Raw genomic sequence first — 17427 nt, 5'->3', positions numbered from 1 at the left:
CTTGGCTAAGGAGTCTTAGAAGAGGAGGCTGCCAGACTTAAGGCACAGAGCTTTGAGGATGATACTCTTGCATTTCCTTGCTGCCAAAGTCAAGGAAAGAGGATTCCGTCCAGCAGGTGCACATGGGATGCAAAGACACCTGCTCAAGACATTCAAGCAAGAGCCCCAGGAAATCCACAGAGGGAAGGGTTTCTCTCTCTCTCTCTCTCTCTCTCTCTCTCTCTCTCTCTCTCTCTCTCTCTCTCTCTCTCTCTGCCTTTCTCCAGACTCGATGGCTGTGACCTGCAGGCCAAGCGCGGCTGATCTCACACACACACATCAGGCCTGGCTGTCTGTAGGTTATCTATAATTAAAGATGCCAAGTCAGAGGCACTATTTGTAACTTTCTCTACCCTTCAGCCAAGAGCAGAAAGGCAAATAGCAGTGTGTCAGAAGGGACTGTTTAAATGCCCCAAAGCATTCACAGGCAGGTTTCGTACTGTGGCACAGACCGTGTTAAAACCAGCTCTTTTAAAAAGGGATGCATTATATTAACAAGCAAACCTTCACCATCTCTGGAAAAGACAGGTGCTTAGGGTTAGGGAGGGATGTGTGTATGTACAGGTGAAACTCAAAAAATTAGAATATTGTGGAAAGGTTCATTTCTTTCAGTAATTCAACTTAAAAGGTGAAACTAATATATGAGATAGACTCATGACATGCAAAGCGAGATATGCCAAGCCTTTATTTGTTATAATTGTGATGATTATGGTGTACAGCTGATGAGAACCCCAAATTAACAATTTCAACTTTGGGGTTTTCATCAGCCGTACGCCATAATCATCACAATTATAACGAACAAAGGCTTGACATATCTCGCTTTGCATGTCCTGAGTCTATCTCATATATTAAACTCCAGTAGCTAATGAAAATAATTGCTTACATAAATGGACTTTTCCACAATATTCTAATTTTTTGAGTTTCACCTGTGTGTGTGTGTGTGTGTGTGTGTGTGTGTGTGTGTTCATTCAGTGGGTGAATCAAGTCTTGCTCACCAATTATTAGCATTAAAATCGAATTACAAAGATGGCAAAGAGGAATGCTGTCAGCCATATCCCTCACATTTCCGTTCTTGCTCTGGTAGTGGATGGCTCTCAGTCAGATGTGTAGTAGTCTGGGGTTGCAGGGGGTCAAAGACTTTTTACTATTTCTGCTGCATGGTCCCTGGAAAGTGAAGAACCTTGTGGTTTCAGTATTCCTAAATGGAGCATACAGAACATCTCCTCCTTGGTGTTCCTCTCAGCTGCCTTCTTCAGAGTAACTCTGGGAGCCAATCCTCAGTTACTGACTCACCTCCCTTCACTATGATTGGCTCCTATAAGCCAATAAGTGTGAGGAGATTCCTCCCTAGAGGCTAAAAAGCTCCTTTTCTGTTACATACAATAGAACTTCAAGGAAAACAGAAGTTGAGTCACCTTGAAAGAAGATACGAGAGCACTCCAAATTGTGGAAATGACATGGGGGGATGGGAAGGATTAAGACCTTTGCTAGTACCACAGTCATGATCCAAATCCAACCCACCTCTGGAACTGCAATTAATATTTTTTAAAAGCAAGGAGGAGGGGAGAGAGAAAGCAGCAGCAGGAAAAGGACAACCCCCCTTCCATTTCATAAATGAAGTTTTGTTGTCTCAAAACTGAAAGGTGGTATGCATGCGTCCCTTGAGTAGATGGGCTTTCCTGTACCTGATAGGGGCACCTCTGCCCTGTGCCGGCCTCAGCAGAATGGTGATGGTGCTCTCCGACTCTCCCAGAGGGGAGGGCATGTCCCCATAATCGAAGCTAGGAGCTAAAAAGGAAACCAAAAGACAGTGATCAGAAAGGACAATCCTGGGGCTGTTGTGACTTCCAAGCATAGTGATGTTTCATCGGAAATTGCAAGCCATGTATTGAACCCAGAGAGGTTGTGCATTTACATTGGTTTAAACTTATTTAAGACAGTGCAAGTCCTCCCATAGATGCTCTGGTTGGGAGCAACAGCCATTTGGTTCCTTCTTTACCAGAATTGTCTCCATCACCAGACATCATCATCATCATCATCATCATCATTTATTATTTATACCCCGTCCATCTGGCTGGATTTCCCCAGTCACTCTGGGTGGCTCCCAACAGAATATTAAAAACAAGATAAAACATCAAACATTAAAAACTTCCCTAATCAGAGCTGCCTTCTTTGACATCTGATGGGAGGGCGTTCCACAGGGCGGGTGCCACTACTGAGAAGGCCCTCTGCCTGGTTCCCTATAACCTCACTTCTTGCATGGAGGAGACCACCAGTGTCTGGGCTGAACGATGGGGATGGAGACACTCCTTCAAGCCATCCAGATGTATATCAGAGAATGGTATAAGACAGTGAGGTCCGTCCCCCATCAACCATGGCAAAGACCGCATGTCATTTGGCTCTTCCCTTCTCAAAACTGCCTCCATCAGATGCCATTCCATCTGGTCCTCCCACCCCCAGTCCCTGGGTACATCAGTTAAGCCCTCTCCAGATGGTACTGCCATGAACAGGAAATACCAGTAGAATGGGGATGGGGGGGCACATCTTTATCCCCACCACCATCATTGCAAGGCACATTTTCTTCTGCTCCTGGGTTCTTGAGCTGAGAACTGCTTCTCAACGTTTGAGAAATGTGAAAGCCCACAGATAAACTTGATTCCAATCTGCACACTAAACTGGAAGGTGCAGATCAGATTAGGCTGAATGGGAATTTGCAAAGATCATATTCCTCAAGAAGCCTAGGTGTAGCTGTTTGCCGCTGCCTAGAACAGCATCTTGACAGAGCAGTTAGGCAGCCTCCTCTCCAAGTCATGAGCACAATGAATCAGAAAGACAAATCCAATTGGTTCATTTTAAATAACCGGCCTTCACCAAAACTCCCATGGCACTTTTTGGGGGGATGAACTACGAGCGCCAGCAACTGCCTACTTCCCACGTGGTAAACTGAGCCTGTTAGCATTCTTTGATGTGCATCTGAATCAGTTCTTGGATTCAAGATGTGACAGCATTTCAGAGGGAGGCAAAGTCATGAATGTTTGGGGGACTAGAGGTTGCTCTTTGGAGGGGGGAATGTGTGTTGTGTATAGGGCTGCCAAGTCAGGAGCATCCCAGACCCTGAGATTTCAGGGCCCAAATCTGGTAGTGTCATGGAGGGAAGGCTTCTGGTGATGCCACAATGTTGTCCTGTGTGGGCCCTGGAGATGGGAGTTAATTGAGAGAGGGGAGGGGAGGAAGGCAGCCCTCCCTCAAGTGTCTATGTTATCATTTTCAGCCAGGTACTGCCAGACTGAAGCCTGCAAGCTGTATGCACAATTTTCTTAATTATTATTATTATTATTAAAGTCACTCTTGCCCACCTAAAGATTCAAGCCCTCCACTTGCCACCTGGAGGGGACCAGGCAAGCCTGGGGACTTCAGATCAGACCTAGAGGTCTGACAGCCTTAGCTGTTTGGAACTGAGAAACCTCGGCTCTCTTTTCCTTGACTAGTTCTCTCCTTTTGAATAATGTCCCCAGCTTATGCCAACATAAAACGCTGCACCTCATTTCCATCCACATTGCACACTGATTATTCGGAAAGCCGTGGTTATCCCACAATTCTTTTTGCTCTGACAATAGAAAGGGAAGAAAGGAAGGGGAAGGACATATTAATTGGCTCTGCTTCTGACAGAGCCAGATGAGTGAAAAACAAGGGGAGGGCCAACATGCTGACTGAAAGCAAAAATTTGGATGAAGTTCTTTGCAGAAATATGAAAGAATGGTGAAGGGTTGAGCAGCTGCTTTGCATGTAGAAAGACGCAGGTTCAATTGCCGGCATCTCCAGGTACAGCTGGGAATGTTCCCTGCCTGAAACCCTGGAGTGTCACTGGAAAAGGAGCTAACTGAATCATTAGTTTGCCGGAAAGTGAAAATGTACCTCTGCAGACCTTGCTTGGTCCAATGCCGTCCCTTCAGCCAATGCAGCAAAACCTTACCACAATTCCCTTGCAGAAACCCCCTGCCCCTCACTCTCCCTTTGCTTACAGCCTGCAGATCCTGATTAATCAGCAGTCACTCAGGTCCACCTCCTGCTGCCTCTTAATTCCTGTGTCCCTATTAAAAAACATCTCAGCCAATTCAGCACTGTTAATAGCTACACCACAGACATTAGCAAACAGCCCTAAGTACTGTATGGCTTGTTAATGAAGCCCAATTAATCCCTTGTTTGTGCCTCTGAAAGGCAGGGTATTTTGTTTCCTCTCTGTAATCTTCCCCTTGGCATATATTATGGGGTGGCGGCGGCAGGGGGTTCTGTTATCTCTGCAGTAGACAATCTTCTAAAGAATGCCAGCTTTGCCTCCTCCTGAGAGCCAGCCTGGCCTCCTCTCTGTCTCCCAGAATGCCTGGCTGTATGACTACAGACCCAAACTTCCCTCCCAGCTCTCCAGCCTTGGCACAACTAGAAGCTCATATGGCAAACTGGGGGCATTGATGTGACTAGCTACACTGCCAAAACTTGAAACAGAGAGAAAAAGAAAGGACAATTGATGGGATCAGGAATAGTCTACTCATTAGGCAAAAAAAAAAAAAAAAGACTCTGATATCTGTCACTATTTCAAGTTCTGGGATCCCACTGCACCTTCTAATTGGAATGACATGCTTTTGGGTGCAATCTTTGCTATTTCCAACACATATGAACCTGCTCTATATCTCCTGGACAAATGCATGGATTAGAATTTGTCCATTCACTGATTTCCATGCTTCCTTCATGCTCTGATGCAGCACTCAATATCAAAAAAGCATCAAAATAGGGCACTAGGGTTGCCATACATTGTCTTTTTCCTGGACATGTCCTCTTTTTCACAGGCAAAATTTCTGTCTGGGCAGATTTTTAAAATTGGGTAAAATGTCTGGGGTTTTCACCAAATGACAACGGCACCCTGCCTTCTCCTGTGCAGCGGTTACCCCTCACATAGCCATGGCTCAGTTGGGAGCCACAGATGTTGCAAGCAGCCTCGCTGCTCCAGCTTCTCTCCTGGGACTGCGTGTGTCCTCACCATCCATCTCAATCAACAGTAGGCAGAGGTGGCACATTTGAATGGAGTTTTGGAGGCGGTGAAGGAGGACAGGCTGTTGGTTGATCGCCTGAGGACAGGTGACTCATGGCAACGCGGAATGCAGCCACCCCTGGACAGGTACCCCTCTCCCTGCATGCCTGCTCAACTGTCTCTGAGAGGTCAGGAAGTGGAAGCGGAGGCAGAGGCTTCTTTTCCTTGCACACATATCATATGCATCCTTCCTCTGGAGAAAAGGAAAACAAGCCTCACGCCACCCTCTGCAACCATTAGGAGAAACTCCCAGTTCCACTGGTGCAGGAGGGGGAGGGTGGGGGTGACGTTGCAAACACACAAGCTCTTCCTGCTTGTTTGCTTCCTGCGTTGGTCCCTTCCAGTCAGTCAGCTATTGGCATTCCTTGCCCACCAGCTCCCTCAAAGCTCCTTTGCTCAGTCTCTCCCTCCTCCAATTCTTCCATTAGTGCCACCTACTTCCCACGTAGGGAAGGAGAGGGGAGCACAAACATGTTTCTCTCCTACTCCCCCCTCTCACTCCCATGTTTGCAGAAGATTGGGCTTGGAAATCGCTGCCACGGGCAACCCCGTTCTCCATGGGGTGAAGCGGACCAGCTGCTGTTACTGCTGTTACCTGCCCCTACCTCCCCATGTTGGTAGGGTTTGGTGGGGTCTGGAAATGATTCACCACTACGCCAGTGTGGTGTAGTGGTTAAGAGCGGTAGACCCATAATCTGGGGAACCGTCTTCGCGTCCCCGCTCCTCCACATGCAGCTGCTGGGTGACCTTGGGCTAGTCACACTTCTCTGAAGTCTCTCAGCCCCACTCACCTCACAGAGTGTTTGTTGTGGGGGAGGAAGGGAAAGGAGAATGTTAGCCGCTTTGAGACTCCTTCGGGTAGTGAAAAGTGGGATATCAAATCCAAACTCTTCTTCCTCTTCTTCCTTTGTGCAATATGGGGAAGAGCATGGGTGCCTGTGATGAATAGCATTTGTGTGTTGTATCCATGGCCTTTTAAACGCTTGCTCTTAGTTGTGTGTTCTCTTTTTTACTCTTCAAAATACTGCAGCCCTAAAATAGGCTTAAAGTTCATATTTTGAGGTTTGGGAAGCATTTAGAAGTATGTATTTTAGGAGAAAATCCTTAAATATGTATTCAAATGCACGTTTTCATGTTGTTGCGGTGGTTGTTTTTCTCTTCAAAGATGATTCGCATACCCTAATGTGGGCACCATCCAGAAAAAAAAATGTCCTGTGCCTGGGATATAAGATTTATTTCTTTTCCAGAAACAAAGGTTCATTGTCGTAATGGCAAAAGCATGCATTTTGTAACATGTGCACACTCGTGTGTAACTCAAATCCCTAATACACAAAGAAATGGGAGACTTGGTGCTCTTCTGATACAAGAAATGCAAACGAAAGAAGAGGCCTGATCAATCAGGCCAGAAGTCCATCTAGCCCAGCAGTCTGTTATCACAGTGGCCAACCAGATGCCTCAGTGGGAAATCCAGGACCTGAGCTCAGCAGCTCTTGCCATTCCCAACAACTGCCTCTGACGAGGGGGGGGGGGGGCGGAGAGAGAGAGAGAGAGAGAACATGGCCATCATAGCTAGCAGCCATTGATTACCTTATCCTCCATGAATTTGCCTTATCCTCTTTTAAAACCATCCAAGTTGGTGATCATCGCTTTATGTTGTGCTGTAGTCACTCTCAACACTTTCAGGCTGCACTCCTAAACTAGGGAGTAAACTGTGTTGGATACCATGGAATAGGATAGTAACGCAAAATGCATCGCTGTAGAATTTCAGTGATTTCAATGACTTCACTGGTTCTATCAGTGCAAAGAGATCCAAGATTTTAAGAACTATGGTATTGCTGCTTCCTTTTTTTAAAAAAATGATCAAAACTGAAAGCTAATCTCTCCATCTTCAGGCAATGTTAATCCTATGTCCCAGAGATGGAACATCTATTTATTTGTGGGGCAGGTGACTTTCCTCTGACAAGTTTGTGCCAGCAAAAACAATTGCTCTTCCACGGCTCAGTGACTAGAGAACATCTTTTGCATGCAGAAAGCCCCAAATTTAATCTCTGGCATTTCTACTTAAAAAAAGATGTTGTGGAGCAGCTGATAGGAAAGGGCAGGAAGCCACAAATCCACTTGTCAGCTTGTCAGAGGTGAGTGCATCCGGTCCTCCAGTGAGCAGGGCACCCAGCACTCCACAGATCCATTCCCGTGAAAGGTCATTTTCACTGCAGCTTTTGAGTAGGTAAGAAACAACAGCAAGAAATTACTCTCCAAAATTTGTGAAAGATGTGAGGGAAAGGGGACATACCTTTGATGGGAATGTCCAATGAACTGATGGCGACTGACCAGGAATAAGACCTTAGGAATGGGACAGTGTGTCTGGCTGTTAACTAGAAGGCTGGTGTTTCGAGTGCCCCTACGGATGGCTTTGGGCAGAATTCCTGCATTGCAGAAAGTTGTACGAGAGGATCCTTGGGGTCCCTTTCAACTCTAGAATTCTCTATTCTATCAGAGAACAGCTCAGTGGAGATATTGAGCCCATGTATGACAGCTGTGAAAAGGCGAACTCTATGTTAGACTAGAGGTCATTAGGAAAGGAACTGGAAATAAAACTGCAAATGTTCTGATGCTGTTGTACGAATCTATGGCACAACTACATTTGGAATACTGTGTACAGTTCTGGTCACCTCACTTCAGAGAGGATACTGCAGAGCTGGAAAGGGTTCGGCAAAGTGCAGCCGGAATGATGAGGATGGAGTGACTGCTCTGTGAGCACTTGGGACTTTTTAGCTTTGAGAAAAGGTGAGTAAAAGATGACATGAATGAGGCTTACACAATTATGCATGACATGGAGAAAGCGGGTACAGACACTAGAACCTTTGGACATCCGACGAAGCTGAGTATTGGAAGACACGTAACAGATAAAAGAAAGTCCTTCTTCATGCAGCGCATAAAATCTAGAACTCCCTCCCACAGGGGGCAGTGATGGCCACCAACTTGGAAGGCTTTGAAAGTGGGTTGGATAAATTCACGTGGAATGGTGCCAATGACGGCTGCTAGTCACAATAGCTATGCACTGCACCTCCAAGGTCAGAGGCAACCAGGAATTTGAGTACCAGTTGCTGGAAACCACAGGAAGGGAGAGTGTTCCTGGGCTCTAGTCCTGCTTGCAGGTTTCCCACAGGCATCTGGGTGGCCACTGTGAGAACAGGATGTCGGACTAGATGGCCCACTGGCCTGATCCAGAAGGCTCTGTTTTTGTTCTTGTGTCCAAGGGTAGAGAGGCTCCAAAACAGAGTACTATACGAAATGTCTAAAATTACAGGGCAAATGAAAACTCAAAAACTAATGTTGTGTTCTCTGTTTGAAGAAGACAAAACTCATATGGGACCAAAAGAGCTGTCATTACACAGAATTAGAAAAGTTCTATATGGTGGTACTGCTCCACAAATTCTTGATGTACAGTAGGCTCTGGACCAGACCATATCAGTGGCAGAGTGGCCTACTGATCAGAGGTGTGTGATCAAATGACCAGTGAAACCAGAATCATATACAGTGGTACCTTGGTTTACAATCATAATCCGTTCCGAAGGTCTGGTGGTAAACCAAAACAGGTTGTAACCCAAGGCGCACTTTGGCCAATGGGGTCTCCCCCCCCCCCAAAAAAAATGGTTGTAATCCGAAAAAAGTGACACACACTTCCGGGTTTGGCGTGGTTGTAATCCAAAACGGTTGTAATCCAAAGTGGTTGCAAACCAAGGTACCACTGTATTTGGGTGGGGGATACTCCTGATACTATGAAAAAGCAAAAAGTGAACTAACCAAACCTACCTAAAAAGTGCATTTCACTTTGGGGGGAAATAGTATCAAGTAAGGTCACAAATAGAAATGATTAATGTATAGGCTGGTACTTGTGTAAGCAGCAATGTGCACACCAGAGACTCTTACAAGGAGGGTGAAAGGTGGTTTACCATTCACCAATAAGTGGGAGGAATATCCGGCCAACATTGTCCTTTAAAGATCAACCTGAAAACTATATTCACAAGGAATTAGAATACCTTGGACAAATCTGAGCTTAAAAAATCAAAACAGACTATTAACCATTTTTTCCATTGTATGTTTACCTGTTTTACACATTTGTGTGGTTTTCTTAACTGAGAACAACATTATTATAACCATATTCACCTAATACTAGGTTTTATAATTGTCTCCTTGTGAAGTGTGGGGAGCCTTGATGCAAGTGGCTTAGTAACTGAGCCAAACTGAGGAAAGAACTCAGCAAGAGGCCCTGGAGAGCCACTGTCAATCAGAGTATACAACACTGGATCATATAGACCAATTATCCATCTAAGCTTCCTATAATCTGCATGCACACACTCACACCCACATGCTTATCACGTTAAAAGCAAACAAAATCAAATCTTGGTGTCTGTGGCATCAGCATCCATCTGACCTACACAAGATCTATCTCCCTAAATCGTCAACTTCAGTGCAGAAAAAGCACACTCAAGGTCCTGTGCTGTTTAATAAAAAACACAAACCCTCCTCGCTCAGCGATGCCACCTTATCTATTCTACCTCAGACAACATTTCCCACTCATGCAGATAATATCATTTCTCTGAGACTGTTTCTAGCAAGACACAGGGCTGGCAGCATTCAATTTCTCCTTTCCCAGACCACCTCCACTAATAGATCCCATCAAAGCCGCTCCACTGAGTTAGGAAATGTGTTCCAGCGCAAAAGCCCCCGTAATGTAAACAAGGCAGCTTTTGGGTTGTCATGCAAGTAAATTATCCAGCAGGGTTGTAAAATGTAATGCATACTGTTTCCCCCCCCCATTTGAATTCTGACTGCAGGGTAGCTGGGAAAGGAGGAGGGGGCCTCTGGAGCATGAAGAATCCATTTCAAGGGGAAGCATATTTAAAGGAATCAGAGCAGTGGGATGTGTGGTTACCCTGATGGTTCAGCTGCACTGAGTTGCCACTCATCCCGATTGCCAAAGAACGGCTGGAGCTGTGACATCTCTCTCTTGCAACACATCCTATACCAGACTATCCTGTCCTAACACATGTCACAGCTGTGAGGTACAAAGGAAACATCATCTGGAAAGAGCAAGAGCCTTTCTAGACGACTGGTGCATTTGTGCAACAATTGCTCAGTTGGTATTCGTTGCTCCAGAGAAACCCAACGTCTTCCCTTCAGAAAGCACTTGTGCAGCAGATGCACTCTATTTTCCCCACTGCATTACCCATGACCCAATGACCTTGCTGTGTACAGAAGACTTGGCTGAAGATAAGGTAGAGGCTACTTCCTCAGGGGGAATACCACTAGTACTATATTCAGGGTCCTACTGGCTGAAAGACACAACCCTTCCACCATCCTCTCTAAGATGACGGGTCACAAGCTGTATGTGTGTCTCCCCAGCCTCACAGAAGATCAGCTTCTCCAATTACACTTCAGATCTTGTCAGTCTACTTGAGGTTTCAGTGGCTATAGCTTCCTGCAGAGGCAACTTCTCTTGCCATTGTCTTAGCAGGGGCACATGGAGCTGTCCAAGGTCCTATATGCTCTCAGCTCATGACTGAGCACTGTCTGCTTCCCAGGAGAGCCTCAAGCACCCACAGAACAAAGCAGCACCTCTCCAAATCACAATGGTTTGTTGCTGGGGAAATACAGTCCTCAACATGGGCTGCATCCATTAAAGGTCATGACCCACCAACCAGAGCCTGGCCTGGCTGAGTCGCAAAGGCCTGTGGACCCTGCCTTCTTAGCTGTTCAGGAGGACCTCCACTACACGCCCTAGCAGTTGTGAGGGATGCAGTTGTGTAAGGGCTGAGTTGTAGGCAGTTATCATAGTGAAGCTCCAGGAACCAGAAATCACACGTTGTGCCAGAGGGAAAGTTTAGCAAAGAACCAAAGCTGAGAGACAAGAGTCAATGCCAATGAACAAAGCCAGGAGTCCAATCCAAAGGGCATACTGAAACACACCACACCTAGGAAAGCCATTCTTATCTAGGCAAAGTCCCAGCCCAAACAGACTGTCCCCAGCCTAGAAGGATTCAACGGTCAATAGGTTTTAGTAGAGACAGTCCACAGCCTAAGAATATTTTTCTTCCCATAGATATGTTCCAAACTACAGTTCTGGAGACTCACAGATGGAGTCAAAGGTTCCTAGCAGGAACCCTGGGCTCCCAGCCAAGAAGCTCCTGCTGCAGCAACTGGGAAAAAACAGCAAACATGACTACAATAATCCAAAGGTTCAAAAGTTCATCACCTCCACCCCTGCTCTGCAATGCAGGGATACAATTATTTAACTGCAGGTCCCTGGTCAGAGTAAGTGTGTGACCATCATATAAAATGGGAAGGGGAAACTGGGTTTGCTTTCATTACTTGTGAATGTTTTAAGCTGCACTATAACAAGAAGCCAGCTTTGGGCCTGGAAAGCTTTCTGAGAGCACTACTTGGAGGCATTTCGCTGGTTTAAATTCAGCAGCAGTCAGTGTTGGAGCACAAAATGTTAGCATTCAGTGGCTGTTGGAGAGGCAGTAATCACAGAATGGTGGAGCTGGATGAGACCACAAGGGACCCCAATCCCCTGCAAAAGGAGGATTTCTAGGACTCGGATTGCAGAATGCTTTTGCATACCAAGTCTACTGCCTCCTGCTTGTTGCATACCAAGCAATCTATGTGTGATACAGGCTATGGTGAGAAAATCCTGGCTCTCAGCACAGTTCTCAGTAGGCTGCCAGGTATCAGACCGATGCCCCTCGGCAACTAACTAGCTGTACTTCTCTGGACATTTCTTGGATGGGCCAATAAGCAAAGAGGCTTTGAAGACTGAGTTATACTCTCTGTGTGTGTGTGCATTTCCAAGTAACAAAATATGTACAGCAACTTCACACGCCTTTTCTTTGGTGTGATGAAAATGCTCTTTGGTTGCACAGCTGTGGCGTCAGTCCCATCACTGATGCCAGAACCTGACTCAGCATCACCACCAAGATGTCCACGTTCTACCAATGTCTGCAATCTCCTCGGGCCAAAAACAAATGACGAAAACCAAAGAAAATCCACATAGCATAATTTTGTACTCCCACTTTGGCACTGACTGATTTTGTTTGAAAACCTGCTTGGAACCATTGACCGGGGTTTCCCAGAAAATGTTGGATCAGAAAATTTTCCAGAAAATAACCCTATGGAAATTAACCTAATTTGCATTGAGAAATTTTCACTTAGCACTGGGAAATTTTCTGATGCCCTGGAGAATGTTCTAAATTAGCATGTTTAATTTAGCATTGCTTGCAGTTAATAAATAAAGCTCAGAACTTAGAAACTGTTAAGCTGGCCTCAAACTGTATTTGCAATTCGCTTGCAATTGTGGTGCCTAATGAACTGAAGAAACGAGAGAAATTTTCTGCAGAAAAATTAAGCGCTGGAAGCGTTTTACTCAGAAAGTTTTCCATGCCACATCGTTGCTCAAACCTCCACCTGTTTGCCCTGGAGACTGGTGTGAACAGGATCTTCTGATCACACCATTAATGACTAAGGGCTTGGTTCTGCATGACTGATTTAGTGAGAAAGAGAGAATTTTTTAAAACAAAACAATTTTTGCCTGAGGTGGAGGAGCAAGTGGTACATATACACCACAATGCCATTCTTCCACCACACTGCTGTTGGCTCTCAGCTGGCCAGGTGCCACTGCACCAAGGAGAAAAGGCTGAGGCAGCTACCACCCAGCCACACTCCATGGCTGCATCTAGCTGGACAGATTGGCCCCAGAAGCACCCAATTCCCACAATACTTCCCCCAAATCCCATGAGAATGCCAAGCCTGTTGTGACGTTTGGCAAGACTTGGCCACTTCTTACAAGACTCGAACAAGGACTATATAAGGTTTGCTTGGCCTGAATCTGTGGTAGGCTGTAGGACTACTGCTTTCTTTTCTTATTCCATGAGCCCAGTTCTAAATTTAGAACACGCTGGACTTCTGATCCCATTACTGGGATCAAGACAGAGAACATAAGCCTTCGCACTCCTCCTGTAACCCTGCATATGCTCACCATAGGAAACTCTTCATATATATTTGACAGTGGCAGCAAACCACCACCACCACCACCAATCTCACTGCAGACCTTTACATATGACTTTCCTCACTCCCACTTGTAACTCCAACAGCAGCATACCAGTTACCAGGGAACTTGGGAAATGTAATGTTCCTGGGGTGCCTTAGTCCACAAAGGAAGTTTCTGTTGCTAACTAAGTAATTACAAGCTTCAGCAGGATCACTATTTAGGACTGCAATGCCAAAGCTGTGAGGTGGGGGGTGAGGGCAGGGAATATCCTGCTGGAATTGCTGCAAAGGGAACAATTAAAATAAGGCCATGTCAACTACAAAAGAAGAAGGAATAGAAGTGTGCAGAAAAGATAGGGAAAATCTGGAAAAGAAGCAGGGGTAGGGTGGGGGGAGAGAGTGAACTAGAAAGCTAGAATTGTTAATACAATCCCTTTGCATTAGCAGCTGGCGTGAAGCCTTACAACAGTGCCATGATCACATATGGGCATGCTTGTCAGCAGAAAGCCAGCTCATCACACGCATCATTTTTTCTAAAAAAAGAAAAGAAAGAAAGAAAGAAAAGGGGGGAAAAGAATGACTTCCACTGGCTTGCCAGATGTCACTACATCCAAACCATGTCCCATCAATTTGCAATGGCAGACACCCAAAGAACTCCAGGACAAGTTGTAACTTTGAGCAAAGCCTAGATGAAAAAAAAAAAAAAAGAACAGCCTTTTCCCTCTTCCTGCCACCAACCTGAGATGTTAGTAGTGATCTCGGTCAGAGCCGTTTGGCCAAATCCCTTGCCAGTCCGTGCCCGCACTGAGAAGAGGTAGGTTGTCCCGGGATGCAGGTTGGAGAAAACATGGTAAGTTTCATTTCGGAGCTTGGAGACGGTACGTCGTGGGCCAGGGACATTGACCGCTGGGTCAGAGGATTCAATGCTCTGGTAGCTGATCTAGGAGAAATGGATATACCGGTACTTTAAGACAATGTCAGTATCAGAATACAGAAACAAATCTGGTGGAGAATTGTTGTTGTTGTTGCAATTATTACCTGCCCTTCATCACAGGGTCCCAAGGCGGGTTACAACAATCAAACACACACACACACACACACACACACACACACACACAGCTGGTTCTATTTGCATGTAATTTGGTGCTTCAGGCGCCAGGCCTGTTGGCAGGCCAACTCTGCATTTTAAAGATGTCTGCAAACATGACGTGAAGGCTGGCAACATTAACCCTGCCTTGTGGGAATCCCTTTCAGATGACCAATGTACCAGTGGTAGGGAACCTTGGGCCACATTCCTGCATGAGCCACTTTCCAAGGGTCACATGCCAGCTGCCAGCAAGGACAGAGGCAAAAGTTTATTTGGCCAGAGACAGAAATTTGTGTGGCCAGAGGCCAAAGTGGGTAGCTGTGATATTACTCTGACCCTTTCACCTGGTGTTAATCAGCACATCCAGTGAGGATGATCAGGAGGGCAGTCAGTCAGATTCCTTTTTCCTCTCCTGCCCTCTCCCCCCACCCTGACTCCATCTCTATATGCTTTTGGTATAGAGGAGCACTCAATCAATTGTGATCCCCTGCCTGGAATCTCAAGTGGTATGCCCAGAAACAAAATTTATCACCACGGTGAGAATGGGGCCAGCCTGAAAACTTTTAGAAAGGGGAATGAAAAGCTGCTTGAATTCTGCATTCTAAACAATGGGGTTTGGAAGGAACTATAAAGTTGTCCTTAATCTCAGAGACTGTAAAACATGTCTCTGGAATTACAATGGAGCCTGTGTCAATTCTCCGGGAGGCAGCATTCAGCCCAAGGCAGGGCAGTCAGAGCAGCACAGAGATAAGAATCAGCTTTCTTCACGCCGCTGTTTCTGCGCTCTAATAATTTTTGTTGATGCCAGAGAGGGCAGAAAAGCAGGAAAAAAAGAGATAAGAGAGGGTTTGTTTTTTTTTTTTGCCTGGCTGCATTTGGGAGGGAATGTGGAAGAATTCACTCACACACCCCAAAAAAGCCCACCACACAGCTAGCCTCATTCAAGAAACTATCAAAAGACAATGTATCCCTTTTCTCTCCACTTTGAATGGAGACGACAATGCCTTCCTGAGAAAAAAAAAAGCAACCTCTATCCATTGCTTAAGCCTAGCCTGACATGCAAAGGCCCATCACCAGGTGTGCTGTTGCCCAAGATGTCTGCCCTGGCATGACAGCTTGCAGAACTTCTGGAGCTCAGCATCCATGTCATGCTCTGCAGTTCAAGCTTATTGTCAACTGGCTCCACACCAACACCCAACCCTATACACAGTTGAGGTGGTTGGGGAGCCTGCTTCCCCCAAGGAATTCTGGGGACTGTAGTTTGTTAAGTGTGCTGAGAGCTGTTAAGGGAATCTCAACAAACTACAGCTCCCATAATTATTTTGGGAAGCCATGGCAGTTAAGGAGGTATAAGAGTGATGACTATGACAATGTATTTAAATTTGTATATCGCCCTTCATTCATAGATCTCAAGAAGGTTCACAACATACAATTACAATATAAAAACCACACAATGCCTAATAATAAAACAAGAACAACAACAAACTAATAATGGATGTGGTAGGTGTGACCTTGCTATACTCTACTGCACTGGTTTCCAGTCTATTTCCAGACTCAGTTCTAACTACTGGTAATAAACTAGACAGACTTAAACAGCTTAGCATTAGGTTACCTGGCGGATTGCCTAATCTCACACAAATACCTACATGGTGATACTTTGAGACTACCACCCACCCACCCAATGACACCTGGCAGGTGGCAAGTGGATCCCAAAGAGAGGGCCTTTTCAGTGGTGGCACCTTGGTTACGGAATGCCTTCCCAGCTCTCCTACCATCCACTTTGGGATCTTTCTGGCACCAGGTAAAAACACTGAGTTGTTTCCAACTAAGTTCTGTGCAGAGCAGAGCCATTAAAATTAAGTCACCCATGTTAGCAATGCCCATGAATTTCAAGGGGTCTACTCTGAGTAGGACTAACATTGGTTACTAATCCCACCCCCCCTCCTGTCCCTGGCTTTTCAGGAAGTGTTTTAGAGTTCGATAGATCTCTTAAGCTGCCATGATCCCTATCTTGCTGGTTTTATCGTGGTTTTGGATAGTTCTGGTTTTCTTCTGCCCTAGATTTAAGGTCTCATTCTATTTTATGTATTTTAAGCTTTATTGCAAACCACCCTGAGAATGTTGGCTTTGGGGTGATGTGGAAATGTAACAAACAAACAAACAGGCACTTCTTTAAAAACCTGCAGAAAAGCACCATCTTAAAAGAGGAAGCCTCCCTTCTGTCTCACACAGGAGAGAATCCTTCTTCCACAAGATGATGCCTGCTGCGACACACAAGCACATCATCTAAAGTTTGCCTATTGCTTCAAAAAATATTGTTTTTCTTCATATGGATGTTTCATTGATAAGTTAATGGAGTAAATATCATGCAGTTAATAGGTAAAAGGTAAAGGTAAAAGACCCCTGGATGGTTAAGTCCAGTTGAATCTGACCATGGGGTGGGGTGCTCATCTCTGCTTTTCAGGCCCAGGGAGCTAATGTTTGTCCACAGACAGCTTTCTGGGTCATACGACTAAACCAGCATGAGCCAGCATGGTATACTGGTTAAGAGCGGTGGACTTCTAATCTGGTGAACCGGGTTCGATTCCCTGCTCCTCCACATGCAGCTGCTGGGTGACCTTGGGCTAGTCACACTTCTCTGAAGTCTCTCAGCCCCACTCACCTCACAGAGTGTTTGTTGTGGGGGAGGAAGGGAAAGGAGAATGTTAGCCGCTCTGAGACTCCTTCAGGTAGTTATAAAGCGGGATATCAAATCCAAGCTCTTCTCCTTCAAGCTCTTCACCTGCCACCTGGAGGAGGTCAGGCAAACCTGGAGACTTCAGGTCTGACCTGGAGGTCTGGCAACCCTACTGTTGATTGATAGTTGCTGGACAGAAGTGACAGGGGAGAGCTGTTGCTTTCAAAGGGCCATGACATATATTGAAAGATCACACTCCACCATGCATAGAACTTCTTGCATTCTGATCGACAGCTGAGGTCCTGTTTGGGTGCTCACTCTGGCTGAAGATTGGAGGATATCTATCAGGTGGAGGAATTTCTCAGTGCACAGACTAGCCCCTCCTCCAGAGGGACCACCTATCCATGATGCTGTGCACCTTCAGACACCAAATAAAGTGTTGACTCTGCAATAAGCATTCAGATTCTACTGAAATTCTTTTTTGCT

The 17427-nt window shown here is 45.7% G+C and overlaps 1 protein-coding gene across 4 annotated transcripts in view; it reads right to left on the bottom strand.

Annotated features, from left to right (window-relative positions):
* PTPRU (protein tyrosine phosphatase receptor type U) overlaps positions 1–17427 on the bottom strand; it is a 340521-nt gene that overhangs the window by 104774 nt on the left and 218320 nt on the right. For all 4 annotated transcript variants that reach the window (XM_033157989.1, XM_033157990.1, XM_033157991.1 and 1 more), the window contains exons 10-11: positions 13916–14117; positions 1725–1827 (exon numbers count right to left, since the gene is read on the bottom strand). In XM_033157989.1, the coding sequence (XP_033013880.1) occupies positions 1725–1827; positions 13916–14117 (305 nt within the window). The remainder of the gene's footprint in view (positions 1–1724; positions 1828–13915; positions 14118–17427) is intronic.

The sequence above is a fragment of the Lacerta agilis genome, chromosome 8, assembly GCF_009819535.1.
Source record: "Lacerta agilis isolate rLacAgi1 chromosome 8, rLacAgi1.pri, whole genome shotgun sequence".
NCBI lineage: Eukaryota > Metazoa > Chordata > Lepidosauria > Squamata > Lacertidae > Lacerta > Lacerta agilis.
The sequence above is the reverse complement of the archived record's forward strand: the minus strand, read 5'-3'. Positions and strand labels throughout refer to the sequence as shown.